The 13,507-nt window shown below is 34.7% G+C and overlaps 1 protein-coding gene across 2 annotated transcripts in view; it reads right to left on the bottom strand.

The window, feature by feature from the left end:
* The window catches only part of CSMD1 (CUB and Sushi multiple domains 1), a 1,072,714-nt gene that overhangs the window by 108,336 nt on the left and 950,871 nt on the right, over positions 1–13,507 (bottom strand). For both annotated transcript variants that reach the window (XM_014869526.2, XM_088162298.1), the window contains exons 42-44: positions 6,141–6,329; positions 2,331–2,508; positions 494–639 (exon numbers count right to left, since the gene is read on the bottom strand). In XM_014869526.2, the coding sequence (XP_014725012.1) occupies positions 494–639; positions 2,331–2,508; positions 6,141–6,329 (513 nt within the window). The remainder of the gene's footprint in view (positions 1–493; positions 640–2,330; positions 2,509–6,140; positions 6,330–13,507) is intronic.

Here is a 13,507-nt window from a genome sequence, read left to right as displayed (position 1 = left end):
GTAATTAAAAGAGTAAGAGCTTAATATTAGATGGTAATGGTTAACACTAAAGCTAAAACAGAGTTTATTAAAAGCCCAAAATTAACATTCTTAGGACTTTTTTAATATGTAATTTAAAAAACCTCATAAATACTATTATTAAAAATCAACAAAAAAGAAAAGCTAAGAAAAGTTAAGAAAAGAGAAGAAAAGAGAAAAAGAAAAGAAAAGAAAAGAAAAGAAAAGAAAAGAAAAGAAAAGAAAAGAAAAGAAAAGAAAAGAAAAGAAAAGAAAAGAAAAGAAAAGAAAAGAAAAGAAAAGAAAAGAAAAGAAAAGAAAAGAAAAGAAAAGAAAAGAAAAGAAAAGAAAAGAAAAGAGAAAAGAAAAGAGAAAAAAGAGACACCAGCAAATCCACGAGTCATGGTAAATCAGTAAACCACAAAGTTAAGAAATATCATTAAAATTCACTAAATAATTGTGGTAATTAGATGTAAATTATATAAAGAAAACTGACCATGGAAATTGAGGACAAAGAATCCTCCTGTTGAAAAATCACTGTGAAATTTGAGGAGGACTTGATTGGTAGAACTGTAAGCTGTTTCCAGAGCTGTGTTCCCACTGAAAACTCCTAGCTGAGGTGAATTATGGTCAGGACCATCCCTGGAAAGGAAACCATTAAAAAGTCAGCTGAAAAACTAATGTTCTTAATATTCAAATTAACAGTCTCTTTTCTCTGGAGAGCAATTTAAATTTTTGTAAAAAATTATTTTCTTAATGATTTAAAATTAGTTTCTTCCCTTTTTTTTAACTTTTCTTAGCAACACAGTATATTCTTTCCAACTTCAGATGTGACATTTTTTAGAGACCAGGCTACTTTGAAATAGTTTTTATATTTATATGGGCAAGAAATTTAGCGGTGGCAAGAAATTTTCAATGTGTGTTCCTGCCAAAAATTTTCATGTACAGATCAGATGAGGAAAAAAACCAAAAAAAAATAGAAGTCTTGTAATGCTGTTATATTTCTAAAATTTTGACCTAGGTGCTACAAGTCTTCAACTCATGCTTAAAACACAGAGTCATGGATACTGCAAATTACTCTGCCATTTAAATGAATTCCAAAGATTCAAACGCATGTTCTAAGGAGAAAAAAAGAAAGTGAGGGGAAAAAAACAGGAAAAAAAAAATTGTGTTTTGTGTTTCTCAGCAGTAGGATAAGACACACTAAGAGAAACAAACTCCAGTAACATTAGGCTTCATTCACTTCCAGTATAGTAATGTTGAACATTCAGGCCTGAACAGTCTGAATAAATAAAAAAAACCTCCCCACTTTTATCACTGAAGTATTTTTTCAGCGCTACAACACTTATTTCTGGTTATTTTGTATACTGCATGTAATTAATCTAAACTGAATGAAAAACCTTTTGCAATATGTTATTTTAGAAGGCTTGAGATTATCTGTAATCTCTCTGAAAGCTGTTAGCTTTTGACCTTTCACTGTCTTTCATTTAGAGGGATATTTATTCATCTCAGTTGTATTATTGAAAAGCCAAGCCTTATATACATACAATCTGCCAGATAAGACAATCTATTATGTGTTTTGGGTTTACAGGTAATGCAAATACCAGAGGCAAACAAATGGCTGCTCAGAAACAGCTTGCATCTCTGTAAACTGTCTGAACAAACCTCACCAATAGCTACAAGAATAGTGGACTAGCTGGGAGATTGGAGCAGCTCTTGAGTGCAGTAAATCCTTATGCAAGAATTTAGACAGCTCTAAGGCCTCTTCCTTCAGATGAGGTCAGAAGTTGAATGGGTTTGTGTGGAAAAAAATACAAATTCAGAGAAGAGGAACATACTATAAGAGGCTTAAAGACAGGGAGGTAGAAGGCCTGAAAGTCTGGGTTAGAAAATATAAAAAGTATGTCTATCAAGCATATTGAAATATTAAGAAAATTTAAGAAAATCTTACTTAATGCCTAAATTAGTTAATGTCTAAAGATGTCAGAAAGTTTTGCAAAAACTAACATATATTTCCTGTATGTTCATGGAACGCATAATTTAACATAGTGCAGATTATTACACCACTTTGACCTTACATGGCCTAAACTTAGAGAAGAAAAATTCAAACATGATCTGATTGATAACTGAGTTTGAGCTTCCAAGTACTTCTGGAACAGCATTTTTATAGAGTTCAGACAGTGATTTTTTTTTTTTTTTTTCAGATAACCTTGGAAGTTGTTTTATGCTGTTCTTCAGCACATATGACAACCTAAGGACCAATACTAAGAAAATCTGTAGCTTGGGACAGTGAGACTTGATAAATCAAAAATTTGTTTCAAAAAATTGCATACCAAACTGCAATGTAGTCATTCACAGGTTCAGTCTGCAGTAAGGTAAAGTTGATGTAAATCCCATGGCCCGGAGATACAATAATTAACCAAGTACAGTCCTTAGAATTTGGGTATTCATCTGGAAACCCTGGGGAATAAACTGTACCATTCTGAGCAGTTACATTATAGCCACAAGGAGCTGAAAAGAAAAGAAATGAAAAAAATTAGTAGTAGAAAATACTTTTTCATATTACAAGTGGAATATCAAAATGCTACCAAAAGCTTAAAGCTCCACAAGACTAAACAAGACAACTTAAGTCTTAAAGACTGCCTTTTCCTTGGCAGGTTGCTTCTCTAATAAATATTGACATTTCTAAAAGTAATTTATGCTGATGTCTTTAAGGTTTCATTTCTTAAAATTCATCAAAATCTTCTGGTAATATTGTTTGCATATAATTCTTGAAACTAGATCAACATTCCACTTTAAAAGGGGCATCATTTGTTTGTATTCAAGATTAAAAACCAAATAGGCAAACAGGTTTTACACGTTTCCATCCAACTGAATTCTAACTGAACTGGAATAAAATTCTGGAAAAAATAGGATGATTGTTCCTTCACTAGTCCAAAACCATTATGCTTTATTTCTGACATATTTGAGTCATTTTTAATGGTGATTCATTTGAAGATTGTATGCTAATTATCCTTATGACAAGTAAAATGGACATGCAGACAAAAATTTGCCCACACTTGCTGAATGAAGTCTGTAGCCAAATCAAAGCTGTGAAAAGGTTGACTTTATTCAAGGGTAGCAAATATGTGATAATATGCTCTTTTGAGTATCAGTTCAGAAGAATTGACTGAATATGAATATGTATCCAAGTAGACATATGGCCATTAATGAAAATTAGTAAATCTCACTCATTAGAATGAGACCTTAATCTCATTTACGGGCACTCAGCCTTGCTCTAGAACATTTCTTATTAGCTTTTACCATTAAGTTTATGTTATTATTGTCAGTGTTCCTGTGACTCCCTCCAGACCTTTTTTGTTTCTTTTTCAACTTAACAAATGATGGAAAATAAAAACAGAAAAAATTGATAAAAGGAAAAAGAAAAAAAGCAGGAAAGGAAAAGGGAAGGAGGAAGGAGGACTGAGAAATGCAGAAGGATGTCTCATTTTCTCTATGGTGTAAAGCTGCTATACTGTTGTGGTAGAAAGTAATCTGGCTAGTTGATGAGTAGCCCTTTTTGGAAGAGTTATTTTAATAATCTCTAGATTTATAGGACAGGCTAAGAAGGCTTTAACCATTTCACTTTCTTCATCCATATCAGTACTAACTTGTATGATGCATTTAGCACATTTTCTGTCTGGATGCAATCCTGTGCAATGTGCCCCAGGATGATTCTGCTTGAGCAGGAGGATGGACAAGATGAAGGGATCACTATGGTCCCTTCCAACCTGACCCAGTTTATTATTCTATGAACAGAAAGGCACCTGCTCCTGAGCCACCAATCTTTAGTGGCCAACAAATGAAACCAGCTCAGGAAAATGAAGGGTTGGTTCTATCTGTCTGATTCCTGGTTGCATGTAGAGGCCAAGGGTATCTGACACTGTCTATCAGCTCTAGGAATTATGATGAAAATGTGACTCAAGCCCACTTTTTACCATTTCTTAAACCCCTACATTCATGCCATGGTCACTTTGATCTCAGAAATCTACTCTGTTCTCTCCACATCCAGAGTACTCCATGTTTACACAACTAAGACTGCTTTGACAATTATGCTTACTACAGGGAAATACACTTCCTGAGTCTAATATTAATTTGTAATTCATATACAGGATTTTTCTGATTAAATTTTTATGTTTAAGTATATTTTGAGTTTATTATGTTTTCGACAGGTTTATTAATGGTGTTAATGATTGCACACTTTTTTATTTTCCCTTAATTATTCTCGAATACTCAAGAAGGAATGCAGATTGATTGTATCTCAATAAAGACAGTCTAATTCCTCTTATATGATTTTTAGCCATGAAAGATCAATAAATATTGTTAGAAAAAAGTGTCACAGGTAACAAATCTCTAGTAGAGTAAATAATACATCCAACTGTTATTAGGCTTTCTCCAAAGATCTTTAAAAATCACATAAACATAAAATTAAACAGAAATAACTGGCTAGATTTCACACAAGATAAAGAGAGGTTTAGTGTAAATAAACAAATCACTCTAAATTAATGATGTCATTATGTTATACTTTGAATGACAGGCATGAAGAAACATAGATTTTTGAAATGAGTAAGTGTATAATCAAATCTTCTAAACTATCAATTGCTAACAGTAGACCACATGTTGATTTATAAATGAATGAATGCCATACTATTTGTTCTCATATCCATTTACACCTAATTACACTGTGCATGGAAAGACAGTAAAAATTTTTAAAATTCCACCCATGATACCCAAACCCAGTTAGTCATTTACTGACAATCACGTACATTATACCAAGACATCTATGGTAAGTCACTAGGACAACTTGATTGCACAGGAGTTAAATCTAAGAGTAAGACTATATGACATGATTCTGCTATGATTACTTGAGCAGAAATTAGTCTAATTTTCTCCCATATACAGTTTCTCAGCCTTCAAACTTATTTCCAATCATCTGTAGAAAGTTTTCAACTCAAACTTGTAAGAAAACTGGTCATAGCTAGAAAAATTATTCAGTTATTTCACTGGTTTCTCTCTCAGCTCCACTGTCAAATTACAATAGTCAGAATAACAATTTACTTTTCCTGCAGAAAAAAAATATTTACATATCGTAGTAATAATTTCAGCAGTACTAGGTGGAGCTTTAAAGTACACAGACGAATTTTCACAAAGCAGATGCCTGTGTGTAGGCTTGGAAGGTAGGATTTACATGCACAGAAACCAGGCCAAGTGTACATTGTAAATTACAGAAATGTTAGTAGCAGAGGAGTGCCTTCTTTGAGTTAGAAAATGAAGGTAAAGTCACTGAATTAAAACTATGGATGAGTCGACAGGGAAAAGTAAGAATGACTTGGTCTTCACATCATTATAAATATTAATTCACTTCTTGCATGTCATTTCAATTATTTACTGTTGTTTCATCTAAGGAAACAGAAAATGATTATACCATAAAAATCTGCTTCACCTGTTGTACACCTTCATATATTTTAGGAAATAGGCTTCTCTAGGGAGTAAAAATTAGTAAGGAAAGACAGAAGACAGAAGGCTGCATGCCCTTTGGTACTTCATCTATATCACTAAAATATAAATATGAGGTGTTGAACTAGCTAGGTTTCTAACAAATTCTAAAAACACTGACCGCAAACACTACACTTTTATATCAATTTTTAATTGATATTTTAAAACTTTATCATATGTGTAACACGAAGAAAAAAATATTACATACATATTTATAGTGAAATTTTAGCATTAATAACTTTGTATTTTCTTCCAAAACATTGATAAAGGTGTCTCCATAACCTAACTGCTTTTGAATAAAGGTATCTTCTTGAAATAGTTCTTGACATAGAGTTTAAGATAATTTCTGGCACTAACATGAGTTTTCATAATCAATACAATTGACAGATATTAATAGGAACAATAAATCACTGCCGAGGAACATGATTCATAAAAAAATTATGATTTATAAAAGCACATAATATTCTGCCTTTATCTGCTTACACAACAGATTAGGATAAAGGCACTGTACTTCAGCAAAAGCTGCATAATGTACAGGCACACAAATGAGTAAACAAAAATCAGAAAGTATTGTGAGTTCTGAAGCAAAGGTACTACCAGAAAGTTACCTTCACATCTGGGGAAATGATAGTTCCAATTTCTGTTGATTCCATGTTGACAAGTGAGAACAGGCTGCCCCCTCAAAACATATCCAGGATAGCATTCAAATGATACTGACTGTCCCACACTGTAATCTGAGTTGACTATATAGCCATTCAAAAAAGGAGGGGGATCAGGGCAGTTCTGTAACTCATAAGCTGGAAGAGAACAGAAGTACTTTTTATTGCTTAATCAGCTCTCAACACAGGGAGTACACATTAATATAAAATCAGTAATGCATTCAATAATAGGTAAGCACTGGTATGCCAAGCTCCAGTAATTCAGAGATTAACACATAACAAATAAATCATCCATTTGCACCATACTTTAACACAACAGAGCACCATAAAAATCTAAAAAAATTACAAATACCTTTAAACGGAAAGGTCCTTTTATATATATCACCATGCAAAAAATAGCTTTAATGATTCATCATATTTCATGTTGGGTTGTGTTTTCGAGGACATCAAAATATTATTCAATGAAACACATTTAATTCATAAAAATCAGCATGATGAAAATTCAGAAGGATCTTTCATTAATAACATTGACTAAGATATAAAGATAATGTAAGCAGTTCCACATGAAGCAACAAGAAGGCTGTTTCACATAAATATTTTGCAGAATTATTTGCAAATAACTTCACATAGATTGGATAGTAAGTAATTGCCATTTAAGAAATAAATGTTAAAAAGATGAGTGCCCTGCTCTTTTTGAGCACTCAACACTTAACTCAGTTAAGGAATACTTCTGTCAGCAAAAAGTTCAAACAAGAATAATAATACCAGTGTGCTGCACCCACATGTGTTATAAAGTCCAAGCTCTAAAAATACGGCAAGAGAATATGATGAACGTATTTTTGAACGAAGCGTTTTGTTACTTTTTTCAAAGTTAACCTTTACAATATGAACATGTTCATCTTAGAAGTGTATACTTATTATTCTGAAATAGATCATTTAAACGAGCCATTTCAGCAAGATTAAGCTAAATATATATCTTAGATATGCTTAAGTTCTTACTTAAAGTGAAGTTGTACTTAATTGCTTCACTGAAATAAAACTACTGTCAATAAGGTTTTTACTCTTTGCTAATTACAGTCATGCTGTGCGATAAAAGGAAGATTTACATCGAGACAGCCTTCTTCTTTTCCCTAATTCCTATTGTGAATCCAGAATTCAGTGTTTGTAATGCTTGAAAATTGGAAAAGATTTAGAGGTACTAGAAATATTCTGAAATCCTCTAAAAAATCAGATCCCCTTTCTCTCAATTAAGAAAAAATTAAGAAAATAAATTCAAAACTTAAGAATAAAAATTAATTGCTACTGAAAGCAAATATAAAAATGTTTATTTTCCCTAAATTGTGGTTCATTAAATTTTGTGCTAGATCTAGTAACGGCTCTTTAATTTTTAATGTTATTATTACTCCTGCTATGATTTGTGTAGTACTAATGCAGATAATGTCATTATTATCAACATCTTTATACAAAATAGCAGAAAGATTACTTCAGAGTACATGACTCTGAAGAGTCCTGTATTAAGACTGAAATACTAAACCACATAAAAATGTATTCAGAAAATTATATTAAAAATAGAATAGAAAATTATTCCAGCGGGTCAGAGGATCTCACAGATTTTTTTTTTTTGTTGTTGTTGTTTTAAAGATGCAGCAATGCATTGGCCAACAGTTACAACAGTGTTTTAGAACAATGACAGTAAGTACTGGAATTTTTAAACTTTAATTGTACAACCTCTTGATGAGATGAATATTATCCTACTTTATTGGTTAACTTGTTACAATATAGTATTTATAGATTACGTTTTGAAAGTACTTAACACAGCCTCAGAATTTTTGAAGTTAGCATTAAAAATCAGTTTCAGGAAAAAGACTTTCTCACTGACCTACATAAAAAGATAGCACAGGAACCACTCAGGTGAGAGGGGCGGTCCTGACACATTGGCAGAGGTGTTCCATAGACTAAGGAATGATGATTGTGTGTATATGTATCAAAAGAGATAAATAGGGAAGGTGATGGGATATTAGAAAGTACTGAAACTTGGCATGACAAAAATTATATTAAAAAAGAGGTGGGTAATGTCCTGGCTTACGCTAGGGAAGAGCTAATTTCTTCTCATTTTTTAAAATTTGTCTCATGGTCTGCCAGTGAGGTGGCACACAACAAAAAATGAGATAAACAAAATTGGAGGGAGCCTAGCTGGGACAGGTGACCTGAACTGACCAAAGGGATATTTCATACCATAGAACATCATGTCTTGTATATAAGTTGTGAGTAGTTACATCAGAAGGATGTCTGATCTGGGTTCGGGAAGGGGTTCTGGCATCAGTCAGCAGGTAGTGACAAAGCTGTAAACTACAATGAGGCCTCTCCTCAGTCTCCTCCAGGCTGAAGAGACCAAGTGACCTCAGTTGCTCCTCATACAGCTTCACCTCAAGCTGCTTCACCATCTTTGTTGCCCTCCTTTGGATTAATACTTTAATATCTAATAGTTTAATATCTTGCTTATATTGCAGTGACCACAACTGCCCCCAGCACTCGAGGTGAGGCTGCCCCAGTGCAGAGCAGAGCTGGACAATCCCCTCCCTTGCCTGACTGGCAATGCCCCCAGGACAGGGTTGCCCTCCGATGTTGTATCCCAGAAACCTGGGGTTTTTCAGCTTTCTGTGCTTTCTGGCACTGAACCCCTGGAGAACACTGCTTTTGACCTGAGGCCTTGGAGAAGGCTTCTAAATTTGAGTGATGAAGTTAAAATCACGAGTGTGTAGTTAAATAGAAGTGTGTGGTTTCACATGGCAAAGTGTTTTAAATTTGAGGTTTTTACAGTATAGTAATAGGTATGGGACAAGATGGAGGATTTTAGGTGGTGTCTCTTTTGGTGCTCATCTTCCTTCTTCTTCATGGGTTTCAGGTAGTAGTTTCTGGTTGGTCAGTTAGGGTCACACTGAGGGTCATGGGAAGTTAGTTATTAGGTTAAAAGTAAAATTAATATGTGTTAATTCTCTCTTGGACTGTTTAGCTTTAAGAGACCTTGTAGCAGTGGGATCTGGCTCCATTCGGTCACTTCTTGCAGGTGGCTAGAAGTGCTGCTGAACACTTTGTACTTTTTGATAAGATTTAATAAACAACCAAGCCTGAACACGAGAAAATCTGTTTCTTTCGTGTATCTTTTAATCCTGGCTCTGAGTGAAGACAGAAGAAACTGAGACAAATCACTAATTAAGCGGTGCAAAATTCCCACTGCTGTTACACGCTTTGAAGTTATAACACTCTACTGCTAGCTCAGATCCAGCTTGCCATCGACCAGGAGCCCCAGGTCACTTCCTGCAGCACTGCTTTCCTGCATCTTGTTCCTCAGCCTGTCCATACAGCCAGGGCTGGTGCATTCCAGGTGCAAAATCAAGCACTTTCCCTTGTTGAACTTCATATGGCTGGTGATTGCCCAATCTTTTAATTTGCTGAGGTCTTTCTGCAGGGGCTCTGGGCCTTTAAAAGAGTCAACAGCTCTTTCCAGTTTTCTTTTATCTGCCAGCCTTATCCTTTCTAGTCCTGCCTCCAGGTCACCTACAAAGATGTGGGAGAGCAAAGGCCTAAGATGGAGCCCTGTGGGACCCCAATAGTGACAGGTGTCCAGTCTGGTGTCACCCCAGTCACCATCACCTTTTGTGCCTGACCCATGAGCCAGTTGCTCACCCATCACATGACGTGTTTATCCAGCTGAGTACAGGACATTTTGTCCAGAAGGATCCTGTAAGAAACTATATCAAGGACCTTGCTGAAATCTGAGCTGATCACATCAACTAACTTCCCTTGGTTCACTAAGTGACTTGTCTTGCCGTGAAAGGAAATCAGGTTTGATAAACAGGACTTTCCTCTCATGAAGCCGTGCTGTCTGTGACCAGTGACTATCTTGTCTTTCCAGTGCTTTTCAATACCCTGCAGAATAAGCTTCTCCATAATTTTATCAGACACTAAAGTGAAAATGACAGGCCTGTAATTTCTGGGGTCCTTCTTCTTGTCCTTCTTGAAAACCGGGACAGTGTTCACCAGTCAGCTGCAAGTCAGCTGGGATCTCTCCAGACTCCCAAGACTGCTCAAAAATAATTGAGAGAGGTTTTGCAATAACATCAGCCGGCTCTTTGAGGACTCTTGGATGAATCCCATCAGGCCTCATAGGTTTGTAGACGGCATCCCTTACTGTCATTTGGATTGTAAATGAAAAAAAGAAATCAAAGCCTAGCTTTTAAAATTCTAGTTACTCTTTATCGAGAAATGCAAATGCTTTTTGCCTGTTGTAAGTAAGGCAAACAAAACACATACAGAAATTTGAGGATTTGTTCTGGCATTTATTGTAGTAAGAGGAGAAATTGTGCCTAAAACAGATCACCATAGGTGAAGGTCAGTCAGTTAGTGAAAGCACTTGCATATGAGCAGAGTAAAACTGCTTGTTTTGTTCTTAATTGTTTTAGAAAATAAGGTATAAAATTTTAACATGCTCTGCTTTTATTTTCTGGCATAAATCATATAGATGACTCATAAATTATTGGTCAGGTGATCCATGTGACTATGATATTATGATTTACAGCCCACTCAGGAAATATGTTTTATAGTTTTAGTATAAATATTAATTATATGCTTCTCTGTTCTTTTGATACATGCAATAACACCTGATTTATCAGAGCAATTCATTATTCTGTAGTCATGACTAACGAATACTGCCAACAAATCCTGACATCACACCTTGCAATAGAAAGCTCTTTTTATGAGTGTCATGCCCAAAGATTTGTTTGCTACTGAGCTTTACAAACTGAAATTCCATTTCACTGTGGACAAAAACTCTAGTGAGAACCTGAAATAAAATGTAAAGGAAATCTGAGAAAAAGATTTCATTCCAATACTGGCAGCAGTCAAAAACTTGAATTTTAAAATTATCTCATATCGCCATTTGGCATTTATTTGTGCAGTATATTTTCTGCTGATAAGAAAAGATTGTAAATCGCAAAAGCAATGTAATTAATCCTCTGCTACCTTGTTGTTATGGTTCAAATATATTTTCCATTTTCCATAAACACTAGGGTGATTTATGGGCTTTTCAAGTGCCACATACTTCTGTAACACTTAAACATAGAAATAATTGCTTCACAGAAAAATGGTATTAGCAGAGAATTGAGCATGCAATCACTCAAATGCTAGGAGAGCTCACAATTAGCTAATTTTAAACTTTCTTTTAGGCTTATTGTCATTCCTCCAGTCTCAAGATGTGTATAACTACTGACTCAATAAAAAAATCCACTTCTTAGACTAGACTAGCCTACCATGAGTTTAGTTGGAAAGGTCCTTTAAAGTTGATCTAGTTCCAACTTCCCTGTCATGGGCATGGACACATTTCAGTAGATCAGATTGTTAAAAGTGCCATCTAATTTGACTTTGAAGACCTTCAGGGATTAGGCATTCACAGCTTTTCTTGTTTCAGTGTCTCACCATCCTCATCTTATATTCCTCATGTCCAATCTAAATCTACCATCTTTTGTTTTAAAACTGCTGACTTTTCTCACTAAAGCCTTGGTAAAAAGTCTCTTCTTTTTAAAGACCCTCTTAAATACTGAAAGGCCACAATAACGACTTCCTGAAACCTTCTCATTTAGGCTGAATCCGAACTCTCACAGCCTTTCTTCACAGAAGAGGTGCTCCAGCCTGCTGTTTACTTTGTGGTCTTCCTCTGGAGCCACTTTAACAGGGCCATGCCTCTCTGGTGCTTGAAGCCCCCGAGCTGAATGCAGCACTCCAGGTGGGGTCTCAAGAGAGCGAAGCAGAGGGAGAGAATCATCCCCTTTAATCTGCTGCCATGCCTCTTTCCATGGGAGCCCAGGATGCAGATTGCTGCAGCCCAGGATAGGACTGGCAATCTGGAACCTCCTTTATTGCTGTAATCACCAAAGAACATAATCTTTACAAGCGCCATGACTCAGGACTAGAACCAGGAAACATCACCTAATGATTTAGAAAACAATGTGCTACAAGGCCCTCAAAAGATTGTATTTTATTTCCTTTAGCATTCCTGCCTTAGGACATAATTAGAAACCCTTTTAGAAATACAGTAACTTTTCAACAATCCCCTTTTCATTACATGATTCCTATGACTCAGAAGCTCCATCATAATCATCTTTTTTTCCAGATAAAGGTCATCTGATTTAACATGTTTAAATCATGTTTTGTTTGTGCATGAGTGGAGTTTGTGGAAGAAAGAGTGGGCAATTAAAACGTTTTTCTTTGTATTTTCTAGACCATATTGCTCAAACTCTCAAATATACGAGAGTGAGATTCTTGCTTCACATTCAGCTTTATCTTACATTGAAATTCAGAGCAGACTGAAAATAGTCTTATATTTCCAATAATAGGAACTAGGACTTCCACAGTAAAAATAATACAAATCAAAAATTTATTCTGCTTCCATTAAAGAAGCTCCAGTCCTAAAGAGAAAGATACGTGGGGAAAAAAAAAAAAAAAAAAAAAGATGTTCAAGAATTATTAAAAGCTGAGGTAATAATTATATATGGACAAGAATTAAAGCCCACTAATATATCTCATTAGAATATTAGAATAGATCATATATATATATACAAAATAGATCTTATATTATATATCTTATATATAATATATATAAATAGATATAATTGATATATATCATATATATAATAGATCTTATTATGTATATATAATAGATCTTATTAGAATAAATGTGTTCTTCTGTGCACTAAGTTCTGTTATGAATGTCTCAAAGGCCATAAAAACTATTTATTTTTTCTGACCTGGCATACCTTGGCTTCCCAATCAAACTTCGGTGGCTATTCTTCTCAGACCTAGTGTACAGAGACTGTTTATATCTCACATATTGAGATTTGATATATATGGGGGTCTCAGAACCTCAAGATCACCAGTCAAATGAGATGTAGAAATGCTCTTCTAAGTATTTGTGGTTGTTTCGTCTCTTTGGTCTCTTTGTTATTTTACATAGGTGACAAAACAGCAACACTCATAACAAGAGACTGTCTTTCTCAATGCTTCTTCTTTTTAACTAAACAATACAACATTTATTTCAACAGTTGAAAAAATGTAATTAAACTTAAATGTTGATCTTTTAAAGTCCTTTCATTATCTTGAAAAAAAATTTATTCTAACTTCTTCCAGCTTCAACAGGCAATCACTACAAACTTCCTTCCTGCTTACAAGTGAAACAAAACGTTCCACAACACACAGAAATTCAGCAATTCATCTTTAACGTAATGGAATACCCATGCATTCCCTATGCATTGCAATTGCAA

This window comes from Sturnus vulgaris, chromosome 3 (genome assembly GCF_052056855.1).
Source record: "Sturnus vulgaris isolate bStuVul1 chromosome 3, bStuVul1.hap1, whole genome shotgun sequence".
Taxonomy (NCBI): Eukaryota; Metazoa; Chordata; class Aves; order Passeriformes; family Sturnidae; genus Sturnus; species Sturnus vulgaris.
This window is presented reverse-complemented; position numbering and strand designations above follow the sequence as displayed.